Source organism: Falco naumanni, chromosome 16 (genome assembly GCF_017639655.2).
Source record: "Falco naumanni isolate bFalNau1 chromosome 16, bFalNau1.pat, whole genome shotgun sequence".
Taxonomy (NCBI): domain Eukaryota; kingdom Metazoa; phylum Chordata; class Aves; order Falconiformes; family Falconidae; genus Falco; species Falco naumanni.
In genome coordinates, this window is record NC_054069.1 from 6,240,028 (window position 1) to 6,263,881 (window position 23,854).

Below are 23,854 nucleotides of genomic sequence, written 5' to 3' on the forward strand. Positions count from 1 at the left end.
GAGGGCACGCACAGAGCAATCAGGCAACAAGCGGCTTTTCACTTAAAAGTGAAAAGAGGGACAGCAAGCTGGACCTGGGATGAGGCCCTAGGGTCACTGGCTCTGTTCTGGTGTAGACTACAGCCAGAGCTGTACTTGGTCACGGACACAGCGCAGTCACACAGCACTGTATGCTTCCCTGATGTCTACTTTCCAATCCAGCCTCCCTTCGTTCATCTCTTCTACGCCCTCCACAGTCACCTGCTCTGACCAGGCAGAAACACTCGGCGCAGGGAGAACGCAAGGACCACCCAGACTCCTCAGGGCTGTGCTCTGTCCCCAGGCTTAAGTCCAACAAACAGTGACAAAAGCATAGAATGTTTCTGGATTCGTTTATTTTATTAAAAGGCTTGGCTGTTCAACTGCAGGGAGAATGGCCCAGGACCAATTTCTCCAGTAATACACTGGGCAGACCAGAGACAGAACACAACACCCACCAAGGCTTTTCTGTCAGCACAAAGGGTTCCCGCATCCCCCTAGAGAGAATGAAGGAAAAGGCAGACGTGATGGCCAGCCCATGCCAGGATTTGGACGGAAGTCTAAAACAAGCAAATGCACTGGTGTCTTGTCTTCATCCTTACGGAAGGAGCCACTGCACCTTCAGCCAGAATAAGGGTATTCCCTCGTGCTCCCCTCTGTGTCCAGCTGACTGCATGCATGCCGCCACACAGGCCTGCTTTTGTTGGACGATGGGAAGAGAGTGCTACTGTAGGGTTAAATCCAGTGACATTTCCTCTGTTATCAGACTTTTTGTGTCTCCCTCTCCTATTGCAAGTCTTGGTCATTGATTTAGTAACCCAGAAAAGCAATCTGTTAAAACTTAATTAAAAAAAAATAATTAAAAAAAAATGGTGCAACCATGTCTGTTTTCCCCCTGCAGACAGCCTATAACATTTTTGTGTATCAGAGGTCAACCTGGTCACAGAAAAAGAATCTGAAGGTGGCAGGACTAGCTGACCTGTGAGATGGGCAACTGCTCCCCTGGTTTTCTGAATGCCAAGTCAATGAAAAGCAAGGGGGCACCTACTGCAGGCTGCCAAGGCTCAGTTTCCCCGCTGTGGGCCGGCGGGATGTATATAAACCACAGTGCTGGAATAAGTTGTACCATGGGGCAGTGTTGAAAGATATAAATACCTGCCTCTGTCCTCTACCTTACTGTTTGAGCTGCAGCCTTGACCCACCCATCAGTCCTCATCTGAGCTATCCTCTGATTTTTCATCAGCGGCCACTTTCCAGTTCTTCCTCTTGTTCCTCTTCTCCGGTACTTCGCTGTGCCTCTCTGACACAGAATCATGATGTTTCTTTCTCTTTTTTGGAGGCCGTTTCTCTTTTTTCTCCTCAGATTCACTGTCCTCAGAGCTGCTGGTGGTTGAGCTGCTTGCATGAGAAAAGTCACTCTCCTGTCCAGAAGAAGAGGTAGGTTCCCTGGCAGGCACTTTCCTGGTCTTTTTCTTGCGCTTGTGTTTCCCTTTCCGGGTGCTTGAAGCCTCCTCTTCTGAGCACTCACTCTCTCGGGAAGAATCGGATGACGTTCTCCCCTGCTCCTTTTTCTTTTTCTTTCGCTTTTTGTGAGATCGTTTTTTCTGCTTCTTCTTGTGCGATTTCTTCGTTTTTTTCCGTTTGTGTGACTCACGGGCAGTTTCCTTTCCCAGATGAGATTTCTTCTTCCCATTGATGGCCTTTTGTTCATCTCCTTCTGGCTGGTCACTGTAAAAAGAACACACCGTGACCAAAAGGAAGCAGACAGGCAGCCACATAGCAGCTGTGCCTTTTCTGTCTCAAAGTTTTAAGCAAGCCCACCAATTCATCTGGCTAGAGCAGGGAAGCGAATGCTTTGGCAGACGTGGTGGCTGCATTTTTGTTTCAAGTACTTATTAACAGCTTGGGTCCAGACCTTGCTAATTTTTTATTTGAGCCAGAACCAAGGAGAATGTGTATTGAAAGCCACTGAGTGATGAAAACTCACTTATAACAGGTTATTTCAAACCTGTAAGCCTGACAAATACTGTCCTTGATGATTCTGTCAGGTGCTGCTTAAAAAGAATTAATTCTGTCCAAGATGTTATTTTACAGTTAAGTGTCCACTCTCCAGGATACTGCAAGAATTTATATTCTCCAAATATGGAGAAAGACAGAAAATAGAGGTACACTGTCATGGAAAGAAGAACCTGGAGCTGGTATCTGGGAGGGTGCCTACTGAGCTGATGTGGATTCAGCCTGCTGCTCCGGCTCTATGTTGACCCAGACCTTCCAGATCCATAGCATTTTAGTAACTCAAGCTAAAGCTAAAAAAGATGCAATCCCTTCCTACGACTCAGAAAATGGGAAACTACGTTAATGGACTAGCTTTTTTTCAGTGGGTATGGTGCTTTACGCTCAAGACTGATGTACATTCAGAACTTCAAACTCAGTTTGTAAAATTCCTTGCACAACCTGACAAATTTCTGTCATACAGAGATTCTGGATACATGAGTAAGCCTGCTCCCCTTACCTATCTGTATCAAATTCTTCAGGGTACAACTCTTTGTAGCCACTGTGACCCCATCTGTAAGAAAGCGGAACCACCTATTAGAGACAGACAAAGTGTTTAAGGGAAAAAATAAATTCTGGAAAGACAGAACCACAGAGTGAACATGGGCTTAGACAGCAAGGAAGGGCTATCAGAACCTTCCCAACAAAGGAGGAAGCAAATATGACTGATTCAGTTGGTACTATCTAAATACACCTTACGTTCTCAGCCTCTTCCATTTCTAATTAGGGAAAACTACAACTCAGATTTCTTTAAAGTAACCCTGCAGAGCAATAACTTGAATTTCTTCAGATTTTTTTTCAAGTTCCTTGGGCAAAGTAGTAAACACTAAGCTTAGTTGCTAAGCTTAGGGCTGAGCTTTTGCTGCTTGCTGTGACTTAGCAACTCTACTGATGAACTCAAGTTAGGTGCTCTATGACACTGCAAAAGATTGTGCATGTTACGAATTCATTCTTAAAATGGGATCAAGCATTATTTTACAGGAGTACGCACCAAAAAGAGAAGTGCACTAACTTTTTGGTACAGGACTCCAAAAAGGTGTTTCAATTACTGTTATAATGACAGAACATGAATTCCCCCACAGACCTGTCTGGCATGTTGGCTTCACATTCATACAGCTTTTTATTCCAGGATCGGGCCCTAAGGAGATCATCTTCGACTAGGTCAAGAAATTGCGAGTTCCTTGTTTTCCAGTCAGCCCTGTGGCCCTCCTCATCAAAGCCATCGCTGCGCATCCGACTGCTGCAGAAAGAGAACAGTTGTCCTTCAGCTGTCAGCTCTGATGGAGAAACTTTCTGAGCAAGGGGTTAGTCCAGCGAGAGAGCAAAAATCCAGCAAGCCTTGGGTGTCCATCTATGCAAGAAGACCAGCTATCATTTCAACAGTCACCAGTAACAGCTCTCACAAAACCAGCTCAGTAGCTAACACACTGGTTTTCAACTTTCTACGGCCCTCAGCACACAGCAGACTCCTTGACAGAGATGCTCACAGTGCAGAATGAGGGGAAGAGGTCACCTTGCCTATCACAGCAAATGCAGTTCTCCTCTAGAACACTCTGCAGGAGCAGACTCACAATAGGCAGCGAGACATAGGCTAGTGAAGGCAGCAAAGGGGAAACTGAGGAAGCAGAACTGACTAGAATCGCAGGTACCACAACTAAGACCCCAAATCCACAGAAAGCATCGACAATTCTGAGCGATCTCACATGCCTGTGGATCTAGTTTTGTTTCTCACTTGAAATGCCGCACTTCCTGAGCCAAGCAGCAGCCATGGACTCAGAAGAAAGGTGTTCTCCCCTGAGATACTAAACCCACTTCCTGCAATATTCACACTTCTGAAAAGTCTTCACGGTAGTAAGCTCCACTCCCACGCCAAACCCCAACCCTCCCCTCAAACCCAGCTTGTTTTCACGTAGCTTGTGAGATCCTCAGAATGATTTAAGAGGTACCACACAAGTGGTGGGCAGTGCTGGGGTGTTGTGACAGTGCAGGACCCCACATCCTAACAGCTTTGTTTACCACTAACAAAAACAGGGATACATTAGACTTTTCTCACAACATTCAGACATGTTACTGACGCGCTTCCTACCCCCACTGCTTCAGGGAGCCCGGCCTACCTAACGTTGTGTTTTGAAGACTATACATCTGGACAAAGAGATAAAAGGTCAGACTTAAGCACAGGTCTGATCTCTTTCCAGAGACTCATTAAGGAGAAAATAAATCTGTCTGCAGCCTGTGTAGTCTTCATGTATGGTAAACACATCATCATCGCAGAATGCTCTGGAAGTATTATAAACACAAAAGGGTTCAGCAACTAAGGCGAGACAGTAATTATCTCCTCCACAGCACTAAAACCCACCTGGATGTGTCTGACAGCATTCTGCTTTGCCTTTTCCAGTAAGTCTCTTCTGTCTGCTTCTCCCACTCCCTTATTTTCCACATTTCGGTCTCTTCCTGAATCTGAAAGTCACAAAAGGGAAACAAATGTCACGTGAGGGAAACTTTACAGACACGTAGCATGTAACATCAGCTCCCAGCTCAACACTCCTGCTAACAAAATCCACAACCAGCTTTCTTACCGCACTGAAACACGTCCTTATTTCTAGCCGTAACCCAAAGGAGAACCTCTGGGTGGTCAAACCCTAACAAAGCACATAAGGATAATGGCGTAAGGATAACGGCATCGGAGATGGTGGGTTTGCCTGGTTTTGTGATCTCAGCTGTTCTGGCTGCCCTGCCTTGTAACTCACCACCATCGCAAACGTGTACTGTCGGAGAATTCAGGGCATAAATACCACCTGGAAGGACCGAGCCAAAACAAGGAGTTAAGCTACAGGCTGGAAAAATACCGCCTGCAAGTGGCTTAGCACAGATTTACGGTCATGGATGCTGACTGTAAAGGAATGATTTTATAAACATATGAAATAAATGAGCTGGAGCTGCTGAATGATGTCAGGAATAGGGTAAAGAGTTGCTAAAGTGAACGGTGTGTAACAATCTTGCACCAACGTACTGCCTGTGTGCATTAACACAAAGTTCAAGCTCTCTGATGGCATTAGGAGTACGTACGCAGCCCAGGAAGGAGAAAAAAGCCCCCAACCCTACACCAGAAGGTTTGCTACTTTTAAAAAGTGTCATTTTGGTGGCAGTCCCGTGGGAGGGTGTTTCTCACAGGTCAGATTTCACAGATAAATCCACCGGCACCGTCCCCCCTGGGGAGCGGGGCTGGGGAAGGCCGGGGCGAGCTGGAAAACTGCTCCAGCGGCGGCCACGGGCTGCTCCCAGCGGGATCCCTCCCTCAGGAAAACGCCCCCCTCCCCCCACCCCGGGCCTGAGCAGGCCCCGCTCCCTGCAGCACAGCGGCCCCAGGCCCCGCACAGCCGTGCCGGCCCCCCCCGGCCCCGCGGCGGGCAGGGCGGCGGGGCAGCGCCGGGCGGGCAGCGCCGGGGGGGGGGCGGCCGCGCCGGGGGGGCCGCGCCGGGGGGGGCAGAGCCGAACCCCCCCGGGCCGCGGCCGTACCTTGTTGTGCGCGCCCGTGTGCCGGATGACGTTCCGCAGCAGCACCTTCCCCACCGGCACCCGGGACATCCTCCCGCCCGCCGCGCCGCCACGGGGCTGCCCCAGGAAAGGCCGCGGCGGCCGGGCCCGCTCCGGGCCCCCGGCCTCCCCCGCCCCCCCCGCGGGGCGCCTGCTGCTGCCGCCGGCGGACGGGCCCCCCCCCCGCGGCGCCACGGGCCCGGCGGGCGGCTCGGCCAGGCCGGAACGCGCGGCGGGGCCGGAACGCGGGCGGGGGGACGGGGGAAGGCGGGCGGACCGGGGCGCGCGGCGCTTCCGGGGGCCGTCGCTAGGCGACCGCGGCGGCCATGGCGGGCGCGGCGCTGGGCCAGGCCGCGCAGCTCTGGGCGCTGCTGGATGAACTGGCAGAGAACGACCCCCGGGGCTACCGGCGGCTCCTGCGGCAGCAGCGCGCCGAGGCCGAGCGGCTGGGCGCCCCGGCAGAGCCCCGCCTGTGCCTGCGGGCCCGCCCGGAGCGGGGGGGCGCGGGGCCGGGGGACCCAGCTGCCTGGCGCCGGCCGGAGGCCGCTGTTCATCAACGTCTGCGCCTGGCAGAGGGTCCCGGCGCCGCGGGGTCCCGGCGCCCCCACGCCTGTCAGCGCGGGGCGGCCGGCGGAGGGGGCGGCCGGCGGGGGTGCGTGGCGGCCCCGCGCAGGGGGAGGCCTGGTCTGGGGGGGAGGGGCGGCGGGGCAGGGCTGCCACCGGCCGCTCAGCGGGGACCGGGAGCCCTCCCGCTCCGAGGAAACGCAAACACCGGGCCCTGAGAAGCCCCCGCGCACCGGGAGCCTCCCCAGCCGCTCGGGCTGACCGCAACCGTGTGCCCCCCAGCTGCAGAACCGGCACCGGGGGAGCCGTCACCCCTAGACGGGCAGGCAGGGTTAGCTCTCTGCCCAAAGCCGCACAGACATTTCCTTGGCACGATTAGCTCTCTGCCCAAAGCCACACAGACATCTTTGCTTTTAAATCAAGTGGTTATATAGAGCACCAGCGCATGGTGCCACTGTTACTCTGACACGTCGCTTGCTTTTATAGACCCCTACAGCGTTATAGATGTCGCCTATAACCCAGACGTTCTTCAGAGGGCAGAAGAAAACCCAGGAAAAATGGAGCACTTGATCCGTTTGACACTTAAATTTGTTGAGGAACAATGCGAGCTGGTTCTTTCCCATTTGTACACCGTTGAGCCATTCAAACTGAAAGGAAGCCTGGAAGCGATGCAGCAGCGTCTGAAAGGCAGGCAGGTGCCAGCTCCGCATCCCAGTCAGAACACACAGAAGGGTACGTAGAGACCTGCTGCCGCTTTTCTCTGAGGACCAGGTAGATTCTCCAACAAACTTACTCAAGCCTTGTCTCTCTAACCCCAGTTCTTGCCATAAGCATAAACCAAACATTTCTCTCTTTAGAGCCCAGAATAAGGCAGCAGCATCGATACCATACATTAATTTCACCCTGCTGGCCTATCTGCATTCATCTTTTTGTTTTACAAATGCAGAACTGCACTGACACTGGAACAGCAAATTCCCTTTTTTCCTATATCCACTAGACACGGGAACTCTGCTGGGGTTTGATCCTCTGATTGCTAAGGTTTTTTTGCCCTAACCTGAGTAAAAGAGGTTGCTGCTGTAACTATTAGTCTGAGAACAGCAACTTTCAACCTGCTGGCAATAAACCCAAATCACGAGTGAAGGAGAAACTGCCAGTAACAGTCTTCAGCTGACAAAATTGCTGATTACAATTAATCACGGTTACAATTTTCATGATGTATTTGTTAAGTGGCGTAACACGGCCGATCTTAGTAACTTAAGTGATATGTGTGAAAAACTTATTTTTCTTGAAAGAACTGACGCTTGATCAGCTGCTACAAGCTACGAAAGCTGAGGACTGCAGCAATGTTCCCGTGCTGCTGGCAGAGGGAAGTGAGACGCAGCCTAAAACTCGCCTGATTGAGGAAATTGCCAGTAGTGACACGCCAGAGAAGCTAAGTGCCCCTGTCTATGAAATGATCACAGTGAAGGATGCAAACAAGAAACCACTCAAAATTGAACTCAAAATTGAATTGCCTAAGGTTAGCTCTGTTTCCGAGTGCGACCTGAGAATTTCGAAGGTAAGACAGCAGAAAGAATAACCTTGTATTTTCCGTTTAGTATCCACTTCCTAGAAATGCTCACTGCTAATTCGCTCTCAGATAGTTAACAAAGTATTTTAATTTTCTTGGTTTAGGATGACATAATCATTGGAGTCCCCGAAAAATACAAATTACAACTAGACCTGCCAGAACTGGTGGATGAAGAAACAGCAACAGCAGTCTTTAACAAAGGAAAACGGGTATTGTTTATCACCATGCCAGTTGCCAAGCCAGATCTGTAAACACTGCATCCTGTCCCCTTCATGTTCACAAGTGACAAAACAAAACCCCAGAACAAAAATCCTAATTTTTAGTGGGTGATGAGGCTGTTTTTCTCCCAATTACCTTCTGGGGTGAATACCTCACATGCCTTTAGAAAGATGCATGTAGAAAAATAAGCCTGTAGGAATAGTAGCACCACCGACCTTGGGGGAAAAGAATAAGTAAAGGCTGTAAACATTGAAGGAGTACTTGAATATGTTAACAGCTGTAGTAAAGAACCATAAGTGCATACATGCTTTACTATGTCATTCATTTTGCCTTAAGGTGCAGCAATAACAGCTGTAAAGTCTTTCTGCTAAATAAACTGATTGTTGGATTCAGCAGTTAGAGCAGCTCTCACATGTATTTAATGCTGGAACAACTAGTAGAGGTGTGTCACACCCAGTTCTGCAAGTTGCTGTGCAAGCTGTCACTCTTCTCTTTAGGATAATCCTTGCTGATCTTCATTGGAACAGGCTCTGTAGTCTTTTCAGTCACTGAGTATGCTTGTCCTCACTTCTTACTGGTTCAGTAATCACTGAACGAGACCATAAAACAACAGACCTATTCTGCACTGCTCGAAACAAAGCTCGGGAATGCTTAGTGTGAAACTAGCGACCAAACCCAGTCCTGGAGCACTTAACTAGGAGCCCGTGCCTCCATTAGCTTACCAATAACATACAAAGTAATACAGTGCAGCACAAAACAGCTTCAAGGAATTACTAACCATTACTAGAATTAACTGGGAAAGGGACAAATAAAAGTTTAAGTGCTCTTAAGTTTATGATTGATTTGGTAGTACGTTATTGTCAGCTTCTGTGACACATTTGCACTACAACAGTGTTTCTCTACCGATACTCATCGGCTCGGAAATGGAAATGAACAAACTGGGTTTGAGCTGCTGCTTTAAAATACAGGCTTAGGAAAGAACAAGAACTGCTAGTTCCCCCCTTCTTTGTTTCTAAGAAACTTAGAAGGCTGCACTGAAATCCTGTTCAGTGGCGGCAGTTGCAAGTTCAAAAGCAGCACCAAAGTCACCACCAGCGCTCCAAGCACACGCACATTTTTTGAGCTGCAAGTCTTCTGGAATCTAACAGTCATTCTGAGAGTGTTTCCATAGGATAAACGAGCGAGTGGTCTTACTGCAGGAAGAAAGTGAAAGGTCTCTGTAGCCAGAATTTGAGGTTCCGGTGAACACTGTAGCAAGGAAGGCAGGAAGACTGAAGTTCACTGCTGCATGACATAAATAAAGCGTGTATTATTTTGGAACATTTGAGATGACACTTTAAGGTTAATAAGGTGAGTTCCACTATTAGACTGAAAGGCTGGAGAGCTCCGATTACTGCTACAGCAGTACAATAAGCCACACAACTGAACAGAAAAGCACTGGAACGTGGTTTAGTAGTTGTCAATTCCAAACATTTAATAGAACGTAGGTTCACCAGAGCAAGTCTGGAACCCAGGTATTTTAGATCATTAAAGAAAAACCAAAACCTTAACGCACTTTTTTTTGCTTAAGCCACGCATGAAAACCAGGTATCACAGCAACCAGACATTAAATAGTTCCCACAAAAATATTTAATTTCCACAGTATTTTCTTTCACTATCTTTAGTGAACTTTGTAGAACTTTACAGGAGACAGTACTTAATGCAATGTACAGAACAACAGATCAGCTTTAACTTTTTCTTTCCTTTTTAAAACTTTCTCCCCCCCCTATTTAATTCTCCTGGTCACTTTGTAATTACTACACAGTCGTCCTTTTTACATTAACATTTCCATGTGGAAAGTGGAATTTCAGAACATTGAGCACTGCACCCCTTTCAGGATACAATGACTGGGGTTAACTGGACACAAGTCCAACAAACTATTGAAGCATTTTACATACAATATATACATGGGTAGCACATTCTGCAGCTTACTGAGGCTGGGACAACATAGACAATTTAGGGGAGAACCACAGTACCCATGACTAACTCAGAGCTTCCAATGTTAGAATGCCTGAAAAAAAAAAATAAATTCCAAACATTCGAGTCATCACATGATGCCCACTGATGGGATTAGTAGTGTGTCTGATTTGCCTATAGTGGGTTCCAACATACAGGTTTTCTTGGACAGTCTGCAAAACAGTTACTTCCATGGCGTCATAGTCTGATATTAACTTAGCAAGAGGCATAGCAATTAAGGAGTTTCCATAGAAAAAGCACACGTAAGTGAAAGTCCGTGAGAAGACGGCACGTTCCCTGTGGCATCTGAGAGCCATGACCCCACAGATATCAGTGCGCTTTCACCTTACTTTAAAGTGCACAAAAAGGATCACATAGCTGAGAAGGTCCAGACCGGTGCCAAATTCCACGAGAGATTTGGAATGCTAGCATTGGCCTTTGAGGAACTATTCCCAGGCGCTTCAGTCCCTTAGTGCATGTGTCACACTCGCCCACCCCAGCAGGAGAAAAGGATCAGGGAATTCCCCACCGACTAACTTGTACATTTCAGTTACCATCTCATCTGAATTCCTGTGAAGAGATGTTTGTAATTCCAATTTCTGAGAACACTGAGGTCGTGCAATGGCATGGTATGCACGCCCCTGCTCACCCTAGTTCAGAAGCAGATGGCTGTGTGCATACTTGCCTGGATCATTTTTAAATCCAGGATCCTTAACTCTGTTTTAGAAGAGTTTGCAAGTTAACTAACTGTATAAAAATACAGTGTAGCTAGAATATTGCTCTGAAAAGCACTTTTGCAAACTTTTTCTGTACAGACTGGTAATAACATTACCAGATAATATAATACATATTTAAAATAAAAAAGGAACTCTTTTAATAAGTCTGAACACTAAAGTCTAAATAGCTTGTTTAAAATGAAACAGTGTGACCCAGGAAAATTTTGCTTGCACAGTTAAATTATAGCAGCATGGTTACTGGCTTTTCAAGGAAACTCTTGAATTCAGCAAGCCACTGGGCTCCAACTGCTCCATCTACAACACGATGGTCACAGCTGAGTGTAACGGACATCACGCTGGCCACATCAAAGCTGAAAGAAAGAAAAATAAATAAATTAGAGGTTAACACAATCCTCTGCAAGTCAGCGCCACTAACAAAGCAAAAAAGCTTTTGTCAGCGAACCAGCAACAGCAGTTGGTGCCTGGGAACAGATGTTTCTCCCTGTGGACTTCTAAAAAAGATTACAGTGGAGAGCAGATCGTAATTCATTCCTTTTCTAAAATTAAGAAACACATTTGCATGTTCCCTTTATGCCAGGAAGCTCATCTTTCTTTGTGTCACGAACAGCTCCACATGATCAAAGAAAAAGAGACCCTTTACCCAGTAACCACGTCTCCCACGCGTCAGTGACTGATACCAAGGACTGTTAACGAGTTTCAATAATCCTAAATGTTCTCCTGGGTCTACTGCACTCCAAGCAAGGTGATAATTACACACAGGACAGGTGAATTATAATCCATCCCTTACGTTTTCCTTAAATGCAAATTTAAGCAAGCTGTTAAAGAGGAACACGGTGCCCAAACTCTCTGGATCCCGGACTCTTTCCCACAGCTTAACTCTACCCCTCAAAGAAAGAAACGGCCTTTCCTTAACTTGCAAAGAAATTGCAAGAATAAACGTACGGCAGATCATTCACCAGTCACCGCGTTTCTCTTTAACGCCTGTGTGACTTTTTTACATGAGATCTCACTGTACTTCTTCCGAAGGTACTGGAAGCAGTATATTGACAATATTAATTTTTTTTTTTTAAGGATAATCTAATGGAAGTGTTAGAAAACCAGCCATTATTTCAAAGCTTGATTTCAGAAGCTTAGAATACGCAGAATCAGCTGAATACTTACCCTTTCTCGTTATCAGCTGGCACTAGCCTTTTCTCTGAAGAACCGACTGCAAGGATGCAGGCTTGAGGTGGATTGATGATGGCAGAGAAATTCTTAATCCCATACATTCCTAAATTGGAAATTGTGAAAGTGCCGCCCTACGAGAAAAACACATTCACAGTCAAGTTCACAAAAGCTGGTTTGTGTGGAATATTAAGGAACGTGACTAAACCATCACCAAACAGGCTCTGCTCGTTCTGAACAGGGCTTCTGAACAGAAGAAGTCACGGCTGCGATGTTTACAGCAATCCCAGATGCTCACCTGGAATTCGTGAGGCTGAAGTTTACCTTCTCGGGCTTTAGTTGCCAGAGAAACCACATCCTTACTAATGGAGGCCAGGCCCTTTATGTGTGCGTTAAACACAATAGGGGTTATGAGCCCCGCAGGAGTACTAACTGCGACGCTAACGTCCACTACGTGATTTCTGCAAGACACAAAGGAAATGCCAGTCGCTCTAGCAAGATAACACAGATAAAAAAAATTCAGAACTGTTCAGACAACTCTCAATCAATTTTGCAAGTTATTTCACCTTGCAAGCTAGCCTCAGACTCAAAGTTCTTTCACTTTCACTGAAGCCCCTCAACCTTTGCGTTATACCTGTTCCCCTCCCTCAAAATCTCAGCAGAAGTCTGCTATTTTGTCATAAACTCTCTAGTGAACAAAGAAAGTTTCTGGCTTCGACCGTACCATAAACTTACTGCCTAATAACTGTGTCCATCCATGAAGAATTTGCCTCAGGCACCTTCAAGCATGCCAGAGCAGCAGCTTTAATTATGAAGTCATTGACAGAAAGCTTGATGTTATCTGAGACCTCCTGCAGAGAACGAGATTTAGAGACATCAGTTTCTCTCTTATAAATCACCTCAATTAACTCGGTTAGTCACCACCACGCAGCCTGGTTTAGAGAAAATGTTAGAAAGCAATCACACTACTTGTAAGCGTTAGCATTTGAAGCGCCAAGATAATTTAGGAGGTGAAGACATCTTCATAACTTAGAGAAGATACAATGGTTTTTAATGTCTGGTTTTCCCCAAACTTGACTTAGAATTATTATTTTGCTTAAATTTTCTACCCCTTTTACCCTTTTGCCTTATATTCCAACTGGAAGAACTGAACACCACCAAGCAGAGCACAAAGCGGCCCCCTTAGGGAAGTCTGAAACCCCTGCACAGCACCTGGGTAAAAAGTCTCATTCTGCCACAGGCAGTCCAGAGCCGACCCACGCAGGTGGAAAAGGCACTGAAAAGACTTTTTTTTTTTTTATCTTACCCCCCAAGCCAAAATGCCATATTGCCAAAAGCAGGGTGGGCAAACCTGCGAGAGGCTGTGGCTTTCCCCCCCGCTACACTCTCACCATGCCTAGATGCTTCACCTGATTGAGTTCTTTCCTTAGCACCAGTACTTCTCCCATGTTTATATCGACAGAAAGGTAGTAGTGAGGTATTGTTTGTTTAGACTGCATCAACCGCTGAGCAATGACCTGCGGGTATACAACAGAAGCGATGAAAAGAAATCCGTCTGGAAAATTTGTGACTGCCAATAGTGACCTTGGCAAGGAATAAAAATCTTCTTACCCTCCGAATGTTGCTGATGGGGATATCTGTGAAGGTCCCCACTGGCGCTGCTGCAACTGCAGCAGCTGCAGGAACTGCCTCTAGGGGTGGAGCCTGCAATCAGAGGAGGACAGAACTCACAGCACTACCCAAGTATCAACTGTACAGAGTAAATCAGTACGTGGGGCAAAGCCCTGAGGCTACATGGCCTCTGGCTTAAGAGCAGCAGATATTTCTGCTCTCTAGCCTCACCTCTCCAGCACCCACTGGGTTCTTTTTAAGTCCTATATTTGATTATTCAACGTAGTACTTGGGTGGCTTGGAAATGCAACACCGATACACGTTGCTGTGAAGCTCCCAGCACAGTAAACCCTGCCGGGTGGCTGGTTTCTATGCAGCAGGGCGCTCCCCAGCCGAACTCAGCCGCGTTCCTTCCAGCAGTACACAAAGCAACACTTCCACCGCCTCAGGTAACAGGTGAGCAACGGTATATGAACAGATTTGTGACAACAATGACACAGGCTGCTGGTTGGTACCTCTGCCTTTGGCTCTAATCGCCTCTTTCCAGCCCCGTTACATCAGCTGGGACTGGCCTTACCTCCGTCCATAACAACCAAACGAAGGGTTGGGAGTGCGTAATTTTTTTTTTCCTTGGTGACACACCAAAGGAAAAAGAAAGGAAACTTCATCAGTGTCTGTGACAGGTTAAGCTTTACAACTTAACAGTCATCACAGCCCACACGGCATCATGACCCTTCCAGTCCAGCAGTAACAGTTCCACACGGTAACTGCGCTTCTACAGAGCGTTTCCACCGCTATTGTAAAATATCCATTCTTACAGATCTCAACCCTACTCACTGGAGCAACCTTTGGTGGCACAAATGACTCCACGTCTTTCTTTGTGATTCTGCCATCTGGTCCAGTACCTGAAAAGGTCAAAGAAAAACGCAAGAGGATTTCAATTATTTGCAACAGGGTGTTGCTTCTAAAGCTACCGGTTTTATTCAACGCAGAGATGTCACCGAACGCAGCCTCTGGTGAGGACAGCTGCGCAGTCAGAATGTTCCTGACAGGGAGGGAAGGGAAGAAGAGGCACGTATGTACCCGGAGGGACAGACACGTGATAGCGAGAGCAAAGGAAGCGGATGGGCAGCCTACCTTTCACTTGGGCAAGGTCGATTCCTTTTTCTGCTGCCATTTTCTTTGCCAGGGGACTAACCAGGATCCTTCCTTTCCGGGGAGGTGGCCCAGCTGTGGGGGCTGCTGGAGGGGAAGGAACGGCAGGCTGGGGAGGAGGAGCAGCAGCAGGAGTTGCCACCACCTTAACAGAACAATCACAGCCATTAGCTTCAGGATAATTCAGCAAAAGCTTTGAAGGTATAATAAGAGAACAGGTCATCTAATCACCAGTCGAGACAATAGCAAAAATAGTCACTAATCTGAAAGAATTTTCAGATTCAGAGAAGTTTCCCAGTGCCAGAAATTAAATCAGAAACTTGCCGGGAAGAAGGCCAACTAAACTGCTGAACTATACACCAAAAAAGGTGAAACAAGTAACTTTTGCTCCCAATTTTCGAGGATGAGTCATTAGAACTGGCACAAGCAACGGGCTGGAGAAGAGATCGCAATGAATGACTACCTGCTCCAGTTTTTGGAGGGCAAACTAGCGATCACTTCTTACGTGCCCTATCGCCAACACGCATTAGCCTCGCATTCACAGAATCACCAACGTTACTGCTGGAGCCAGAGCTGCACACTGTCAAACCAGCAGAGCAGCTCAGATCAGACCTCTTAACGGTCCCCAGAACTCCTCTCCCACTCTAAGAACAGCCCTTACTAGTGGAGGAGGAGGAGGAGGAGCAGCCGGTGCCTTCATGTCAGTTACTGCAGTGGCTTGGTAGTCAGCAAAGGCTGGAATATCGGACTCTTTCTCCACAATGATGCAGAGAGCTGTTCCTAATGGCACGTCTCTTGTTCCTTCAGGCACCAAAATTTTTGCCAAGTAGCCTTCCTCCTGCACTTCAAAGCCTGTAAGGAAAAGGAACAAAACTGGTTTGGTGCCTGATGCAGCCAAAGAGTTGCTCTACATGCTGCTCCTAAAGACTTTGGTAGCTAAAGCCCTGTCCTGTATTTAGGAGACAAGAGAATCCTCTTTGGTGGAACTAGTAGGGAAGCATCTCCATGCACTGTACATCACTAAGAAGAACCGATGATGAAATAAGAACGTTTTAGGAGCTCCAATGTTTAGTCCTCCAGTGGAATGAGAAGTTAACAAAACAAGTCAAAACAAAAGCCCTGCAGCTTCGTGTCCTCAGCAGCTAGAACAGCTGGCACAGGGGCTACTCTGGATTCCCCCCTTTTAAGGGCACATCATCACTTCTTGCCTTTGGAGCTGACTCACCTATTGTAGCTTTATCTGTCTCAATTTCTGCCAGTAAGTCTCCCTCGTTCAGTTTCTCCCCAACCTTCTTCTCCCATCTCTGCACTGTGCCCATTGTCATGGTAGGTGACAGGGCAGGGAGAGTGACCTGTGGAGCCAGAGGATACAAGAGAATCAGATTCTGGTAATCCAAAAGGATTTTAACTCCTGACTAAATGATGCCAACCTAAAGGAGTAGCCAGCCTTTAGTGCACCCCTAGATCCGGCTCTGTTACAGCAAAGCACAGTGCTGCCCTGTATTGCTAGTTTGGATGCTTTTATCAAGGCCTAAGCAAGAAAGCAAGCAAAAGCAAAGAGCAAGAAATCTATGTATCAAAATAATTATCACACTGGGAGCGTCTTGCAGCTGCTCTCTGGAAGGCTAAAAGGAAGACTGAAGCGAGTCACTTTGTGACAAACAGGTCTGGCCCCTTTAAAAGCTATACGGACTCGCCTCCCGACAAGCAAAGATGCTGTAAGTTTCACGTGCATATAGCCCTGCAACAGGTACAGCACGTCTGAGCTTCAGAGCACAACTGGACAGGGAAGGCAAGCGGTAGGAATAAACAAGTTTAGTATCTAAATCACAAGCCTGATTAAGAAGCATTTAGTTAATTCTTTGTTCAATTACAGATTTTGCATAACATCTCAGACAAATCGGTTGCCACATGCATCGTCTGTGGAATGAGGTTTAGTACTTCAAATTTCCTTTTTCAAAGGAATGTCACACAAATACCCTGCTACAAAGTGCTCAAATACAACAGTGGACGTACACTTCAGTATTTAAGCAAGATAAAGATCATTCACAAAGACAAATCAAGTCACCCACAACCACACCCGGTGTATTCATTAGGGTATCACGGACTCGAATTCTGCTCCGAGATGTGCGCAGGGCCATCAGAGCTTTTTCACACTTAGCACAAGGTCTTTTTACACCAGAACTGTCCAAATAATGCAAGTGTAGGGCGTTTTTCTAGACTACATAACAATCCTGGAGAGACAAGCCTCTCCTCTGCTAGCAGCTGGAATACTAAAACAGTATTTTGCAAAAAACATTCTGGGAGCTCCCCAAAGACCTGCTTTAAGCATGCAACAGTTCAAGTGGCACACGCTCCTGCAATTATAGCTAACAACTTCCTGCTCCAGACAGCACCTGTGACAAAACACACCGGAGCCAGCAAGGCCAGAGACAGAAAAAGCGCGCAAGAAGCCTCAGATCATCAGCAGTGCTCCCCTACCTGCATATGGGGAGGGTAAGAGCTGCCCGGAGCCTGAGGAGAAGGCTGAGCTGGTGGCGAGGGAGCTGCAGCTTGAGGGGGAGGCACTGAGGCTGCAGGGGGGGCAGATGCTGCAGAATCCAGAGTATAATTTTTAAAGGCATCGACATGTTCAGGCCTAGAAGAAAACAGAGAACAGCAAAACCAGATGTTTGTCTCTACGCTTGTCACACAAGGCACCCAAGGGGCCTCAAGAGAGACGATTCAACACAAGGGTTAGCAATATACATACTTTTCGACTGTGATACATATTATGGCCCCGATAGGAACATCTCTTGTTCCTTCTGGCACCAGGATCTTGGCCAAGTAGCATTCCTCCACGCTCTCAAAGCCGACTGTTGCTTTGTCTGTCTCCACCTTTGAGAGAGAACGGGGCATGGTTATGGCAACGGCAAAGAAGAGTTAGCTCGGAGCCTTCCCAAAAAACCACCCCGTGGCACCAGCTCCAGGAAAGCACGCTCGGACAGGCCAAGCGCAGCTCCTGCTCAGGAGGAGGGAAGGCAGCAGCCAGCTTTGAGGCTGTGACTGTAGCCACCCGTTCCCAGCACCGACTGGTGGGATCTGTTATCCCGAAGCCAAGATCCACGTTCAAGTGAAGGCACCAGGGATGGAGCCTGGGACACACACGCGGCTCAGCAGAAGCGCAGCGCGCCCCGGGGTACCTCTGCGATGAGCTCCCCTTCGCCGATCTTGTCACCTTCCTTCTTCTCCCAGCGCGCGATGGTGCCCATCTGCATCGTGGGGGACAGGGCGGGCAAGGCCACCTGCCAGGAGGGACAGCGGTGGTACAGACCGGAGCGCCCCGACCGCGGGGCAGAGGGACGGGGGGCACGAAGGAGAGCCCGGCTGTGGCCCCGCCGCAGGGCAGGGCTGCTCCCAAGGGAAACCAGGAGCTGCCCGGGGACGGGAGGAACTGCGGGGGTGGGGGGCGGGGGGGCAGGGGACAAGGCTGAGATGGAGGGGGTGGCACAGGGGCCTGGCGCAGGGGGGTGGCAGGAGCCTGAGGACAGGGAGAGCCGGGCGGGGGTGGGGGGGGTGAAGAACTGTGGTTCCCGGAGCGGGGAGCTGAGCTGCCCGGCGCGGGGGGAGGGCAAGGCCCGAAGGGAGAAAGCGGGGGGGGAGGGGGCAGGGGCACCGGGAGCAGCGGGAGTAGGGGGCACCAGGGGCGGGGGGCACCGGGAGCACCAGAGGTACGGGGGGCACCAGGGGCGCGGGGACCCGGGAGAAGGGGGGGGTCCGGGAGCACTGGGGGCGCAGGGACCCGGGAGACAGTAGGGGGGGCACCGGGGTACCAGGGACAGCCCGGCCGCCTCGCACGGGGCGCGGGTGGGGGGCTCTCACCTTCTGGTGCGCCGGGAGGCTGCAGCGGCGGCAGGGGACGAGGCGGGGCCAGGCCGGAGGCTGCAGGACCCCGCCGGGCCGGTGCGCGGGGCCGCCCCACGCCGGGCCGCGGCCCAGCGGCAGGGCCCCGGGCCCCCCCGCCGCGCCGCGCCCGGCCCCGGCGGTCCCGAGCGCTCGGCAGCCCCGCGCCAGGCCGGGCGCTCCCACCGCGCCCCGGGCCACGCGTCGCGCCAACACCCGCCACATGCTGGAGCCGGAGCCGCGGCCCCGCCGCCGCCGCGCTCGGTGACCTCCTCCGTCCGGGCACGGCGCCGCACCGCCCGCACGACGCTGCCGCAAAGCGCGCCGCGCTGCCGTAAAGCGCGCTGCCGGCGGGGCGGCCTGGCGGGGCCGGTAGGATGGGGGTGGCGGCCGGGCCCGGGAGGTTCCGCAGGGGCTGCCGCTGGCGGGCCGGCCCCGGGGAGGGCACACGCGTGTCGCTGCCCGCGCAGGCCGCACCCCGCGGTACCGGGGAGTGGGCCGCCCCCCCCCCCAGCCCCCGGCCCTCGGCTCCCGCTGCGGGTTTAGCGCCGAGCTATGGCGGGGCCCTGCCGGACCCGCAGCTGGAGCAGCCGGTGGGTCGGTTTTGTGTCATTCGGGCCAGTTTTAACCGTAAATGTTGCTCATTCCCGCAGCCGGCCCTTCAGGGCGCGTGGGCCAGCCCGCTGGAGGCTCAGGAAACACACACTTTCCTGAAACGTTACGAAAAAGCGATGGAGAAAACCTGGAGAAAACCTTTTCCAAGCCCAGTGCCAGGCCAACCGTAAGCACTTGAGTGATTGATGTGCCACGTCCCTGTCTGCGCCTCCTCGCTTTGCAAACCCCCTTTTATTGAGAACCGCTTGGCTTGCCCAGCCTGGTTTGCCTGCTTGAGGCGTACAGGTAAAGCTTCGCTTCCCTGGAGGGTGCAGAATACCCGTCCTTTCTAAATGATGAACGCAAACATCAGAGTTTCTGTGAAAATATAATTTTTACATATAGCATGTACGTTACATGAGCAAGTTACAGGTATAGGAATAGGAAGGTTGGACGGAAATAAACAGGTTCAAAACCGTGAAAAAACACAAGTCCCGGGTATGATACGAAGAGCACGTCTCCACAATAAATCCACTGAATTCAGCGTTACAGCTGTGCCAAACTGGTTTAAAAGCCACTTCTCTGTCGCAGCACTCAAAACGAGCCAGCTGCATCACCACATCAGCCAACCCACCACCCCTGAAGCCAGCCCACAGCTGTATATTATCAATGTTAGTTAACCTCTCTTCATTCCTTTATTAACCAATTCCCGCCCTTTTTTTCTTTTTTTTTCTTTTCCTTCTTAACATTTCATACCTTATGTATTTAAAAATCATCACAACCTTTGCACAAATAAACTTTTCATACAGTCCAGATAACTTGTCCCTGAACTCATACACATATTCCTTCTTCACTTTTATCTTGGGCTTTTCAGCTTCTGGGGGCTGGTCACCTTTCTTCTCATTTGTTTTCTTGACACTTGTCTTATCAGAGAGAAACATCTGGCCAATGGTTTTCCCACCTGATACCTCTTATCCCCGTGCCCAATATTCCTTACCTCCTGCCGGCCCCTTTCTGTCCATCACGCAAAGGTAAGAAGTCTGAAGGTGGCTGCAGCGTTGGCAGAGAAATAAAGCTGAACCCAAAGCGAGCATGGACACAGCTTACCTGAGCAGCAGCGCTTCAGCTTCGGTGACAGTGATTCCAGCGTCCCTGTCACAGAGGGGAGCAGCCCAGAGGAACCCAAGAACGGAGTGCTGCCATCAGCTCTGTCTCGGGGGACATGTTTTGTCCTAGCTTACACGCGACGTTAGCACGGGTGAAAGGTCCGTGCCCGCCAGCCCTGGGGAGCGAGCCTTCTGTCCAGTCCTCCTGGAGTACCGCCCGTTGCCACTCTGGAGAGCGTGTGTTTCCCCACAGGGCTGTCCCTGGTGCTCTGGTGACAGTAAGTTATTACATGTGACCATCGTTAGTGACCTGAACTGATCTAAGGACAACGGGCCCTCTCCTCTATCAGCTAACAACTGATTTCTTCGTGAGAACACTGGATGGCTACGGGCAAGGCTGGACTGAAGGCTCATCCGTGAGAAGCTCTGATCACACGAACAGCCTCCTTGGGCCTTCAGCGCTCCAAACCCAAACTGCTCGTCTTTGAGAGGGATGTGGAACTGGCAACCACAGACCATGAAAACTGTCTTCATTTTCTCCATAGAATTCTAGCCTGGGTGCATGGCTCTTGCTGGAATAAAACTGATGAGTAAAACCCAAAGAAAGAAACACTTGAGAAAAATTAGCAATTCAAATACGAATTGCTTTTGTGTAACAACCCCATGCTCTCTTTACCGACCCACTAGAAATCATGCAGAGAAACTTTCCAGGAAGGAAGAGTTTCTTTTCCAAAAGCAGTGTACTCCCCCCTCTGCAGCCCACTGATGACCTTGTTCATTGATGAACTTCCCTACTGCTGCCTGCAGGGACAAAGTCACCATAAATTGTCCAGAACGGGAGGCGTGTTGTGTCGTGCCAATGTGGCACAGAGCCACAGAAAAGCCTTGACCTACTTCCTGGACAGTGAAGCAGGGAGAAAATGAATAGTATTGTTGCTGCCTATTAAAGCTGGCAAAAACATAAAACCTGGTAGGAACTAGTTGGATTTCCATAGTAAAAGTTATGAGCCCAGTGTTGTGTTAACAGGAGACGATACAAAACATGTCAGCATCCACTAGAAAATGAGTGAAACACAGTATAATGCGTGCAGAAATATACAGAAAGCACTTGCACTAGTATAAAAATATCCACAGTCCTCAGACAAATGTAAACTGGTACAAAATAATTCCAAGAACAGGAACATGTTTACAAAAGGACATGTCAATATAAAACAGTAAAACCACGTTCACCCTCTCCCAGCCTCATGCACAGCACAGACACACAGGTAGCCCACGGAAGGGCCACAGGTAGCCCACGGAAGGGCCACAGGTACCAAGAACGAGCAGAGCCTTGACTTGCCATTTGACCTTCTAGGTCAACGGTGCCTGCTGCACACCACAGCCCGCGCTCTGGAAGTACAGCCGACTGGCAGCAGAAGGGCCGAGACAGGGAATGCAGAAGCAAGCAAACAAACAAACAAACAAAAAAAACCAAACCAAGAAGAGAAACGCACCCCCATGGATTTTAGGGCTTGTTCTTTCCCAAGCAGTCGTTTGTTTCCTGATCCTTCAGGCACACCGTGGAACTGATGGGGTTTATCCTACCGGTGTGGATAAGTGTTCGGTGGCCTGGGCAACAGCAGCACACAGCGATGCCTGTGCACGGGAGGTGACAAACTGTCTGCCTTGCTGAGAGAGAGCAGGAGTGTGGGGAAAGAGGCTCAACGAGGAGAGGGGTTGGAAATACCTCAGGGAAGCAGCTGATTCTAGCCCCCTCGCAAATGAAGTCCTTCAGCAAACAAGCAAGCACCGAGATCCCGCAGTCCCCATGGCAACAAAGCAAGCACAGAGGGCCTCGGAAGTGACTACAGCTTTGGAGAGCAACTGGGAAAAGCAGGGCTAGGAAATGGAAGCCTGAGTCCGGGAGAAAGGGAGCTTTGCCAAGCTGGTGATCTTTGCTTTAGACCACGCGTAAAGCCTCCAGAAGACTGTCTTCCCTCCCCGCGTCAGATTTCTATGCTGTCAGTCTGGAACATCCAGAAAGTTCACTCTCGCTCCTGCAGCACGTGCAAGTCCAGGCCCAAAGCTGGTCAAACCTTCCGCTCACACAATCTAGCAGCAGCGGCTTCTGACCCCTGAAGGCAAAGCTTCACGTTTTTGCCATCAGTGCAGGGGTACCGAATACCGCGTACCAGAAACCCAACTTGGAACGCCCAGATCACAGTCTGCAGCGCATCGCAGAAATGGAGATGCAGCGGGAGGGAGCAACGCATCATTAAGGCCTTCAGGGTTTAGCTGGCCGGACAAAACAAGGTGTTTCTTTCCCACAGACCTGTCATTTCAGTCTCGGAACGCTGTCTGTGTTTGGGCATGTAAAGTCAGATGCCAGCATCTACGCACGCAACATGCATTACCCATTGTTTGCAGAGAAGCCCTCTGTTTTGGCAGCTTGAATTGGACTCCTTCCAGCACGCAGGCTTTTTTGGTCATTCTTTGAGCTCAGCAGCCAGCTACAGGTTTCCATAGTGACAGGACTTAAAAGCTTGATTAATTCTCCCCATGGTCTTCTTCCACCCAGGCCACAATTTTCCCCTCCCAACCAGGAATGATGTCATCATCATGGAATACCTACAAAAAAGGGAGTCCAGTCACGTCTGGAGCCTGGACACCACTCTGCTACAGCGTGAGGAGCAGGAGAGGCAGGCAGTGAGTCACGGCTCCTTGCTCAGATTTCACTACACAGCCCAGAGAACACGCACCTCATCCATCATTCAAGTGTCTGAGTAATCTTTAGGTAAAACAGATCAGGCCCCTTTAACCAGTAACTGTCAAGGTGATTATTGGCACTGTTTTGAGAGGAAATGTGCCGTTTCTGATCCTGACTACACTCCAGCTGTTTCTGCAGAACAGCTACCTAAGTCAGCCGGCTGTTCCCAGAGAGGGTGACGCTTTGCACTTGTCTTAATTTGTGAAGCAGGAACTATCCCGATAACCTTTAACGAATCCAACCCACACCAACGCCAGCCCCGGCACAAACAGGGCTGTAACGCAGCACACAAAGGAAAAGGTGCCACAAACACAGTTATCTCTGAAAAACCTTTAAAAGAAAGCGGAATGTTTTTAGAATAAACCACATTTGCCTAAAGTGTGTCTCGTTGCAACAGGTTTTATAATGCCACCTGAAGGGTCAGAAGCGTAGCCTGGGCTTTGCCCAGGGTCCCCTGAGCAATGCTGGGTCACAGCAGCCCTTTGTCAACAGCCAGCTCTTTGCCCAAGGGGCTCTGCAATCCCCAGGCAATTTCGATCACATTCATGTAATTGCTCCAGCCGGGGAGGAAAACTTCCCATTTTAGCACTTTACAAGAGAAACTGAATCTGCAGTTGTGAAAACAGACAGTCTGTTCAGGCGCAAGTTCAAAGACTTCATCAGTTTGGAAGAGAGGTGACCGCGGTCTGCAGGGCTGCGTGGTAACACTGAACCCAAAGCAGCCAAGAGCTAAATCCCACACTCACCTCCTCCTTGACAGTGCCAAACTCTGGATCCAGGGCTTTGAAGTGGTACCGGTGGGCTCCTTCACGATCGATAGCTACCTTAAAATCCTTCAGAGTCACTTCCCCTAACCTGCAAGGGAAGAGTTTGGCACTATCCCACGGTACACCGTCACCAGACTTAG

The 23,854-nt window shown here is 49.7% G+C and overlaps 4 protein-coding genes across 8 annotated transcripts in view; 1 reads left to right on the plus strand and 3 right to left on the minus strand.

Annotated features, from left to right (window-relative positions):
* Positions 1-357: 357 nt before the first annotated feature.
* NKAPD1 (NKAP domain containing 1) lies at positions 358-5,734 on the minus strand. 2 transcript variants are annotated; one of them, XM_040615956.1, is made up of 5 exons: positions 5,587-5,734; positions 4,427-4,527; positions 3,155-3,310; positions 2,531-2,584; positions 358-1,746 (listed from the first exon to the last, which is right to left on the minus strand). In XM_040615956.1, the coding sequence occupies exons 1-5, from the start codon at positions 5,653-5,655 to the stop codon at positions 1,224-1,226; spliced, it is 903 nt and encodes a 300-aa protein (XP_040471890.1). In that variant the 5' UTR covers positions 5,656-5,734; the 3' UTR covers positions 358-1,223. The 2 variants fall into 2 exon arrangements, with proteins under 2 accessions (XP_040471890.1, XP_040471891.1); XM_040615957.1 differs by lacking the exon at positions 5,587-5,734 and adding an exon at positions 4,647-4,898.
* A 170-nt stretch (positions 5,735-5,904) lies between these two features.
* On the plus strand, positions 5,905-8,356 carry PIH1D2 (PIH1 domain containing 2). Its single transcript, XM_040616022.1, is given in 5 exon segments — positions 5,905-6,131; positions 6,133-6,256; positions 6,655-6,900; positions 7,461-7,726; positions 7,843-8,356. Coding segments are annotated over 5 exon segments (984 nt in total). The 5' UTR covers positions 5,905-5,930; the 3' UTR covers positions 7,990-8,356.
* Positions 8,357-9,568: 1,212 nt separating this feature from the next.
* On the minus strand, positions 9,569-18,794 carry DLAT (dihydrolipoamide S-acetyltransferase). Its single transcript, XM_040616021.1, has 14 exons — positions 18,481-18,794; positions 17,802-17,903; positions 17,372-17,496; positions 17,101-17,257; positions 15,845-15,971; positions 15,281-15,471; positions 14,602-14,764; positions 14,302-14,369; positions 13,465-13,557; positions 13,263-13,370; positions 12,589-12,704; positions 12,152-12,314; positions 11,851-11,987; positions 9,569-11,039 (listed from the first exon to the last, which is right to left on the minus strand). The coding sequence occupies exons 1-14, from the start codon at positions 18,724-18,726 to the stop codon at positions 10,910-10,912; spliced, it is 1,926 nt and encodes a 641-aa protein (XP_040471955.1). The 5' UTR covers positions 18,727-18,794; the 3' UTR covers positions 9,569-10,909.
* Positions 18,795-21,264: 2,470 nt separating this feature from the next.
* The window catches only part of DIXDC1 (DIX domain containing 1), a 37,562-nt gene continuing 34,972 nt past the window's right edge, over positions 21,265-23,854 (minus strand). For 3 of the 4 annotated variants that reach the window (XM_040616016.1, XM_040616017.1, XM_040616019.1), the window contains 2 exons: positions 23,694-23,802; positions 21,265-22,808 (listed from right to left, as the gene is read on the minus strand). In XM_040616016.1, coding sequence (XP_040471950.1) covers positions 22,728-22,808; positions 23,694-23,802 — 190 coding nt within the window. In that variant the 3' untranslated portion in view covers positions 21,265-22,727. Of the gene's footprint in view, positions 22,809-23,693; positions 23,803-23,854 lie in introns of those variants that run through there. The other variant, XM_040616018.1, reaches the window with a different exon arrangement.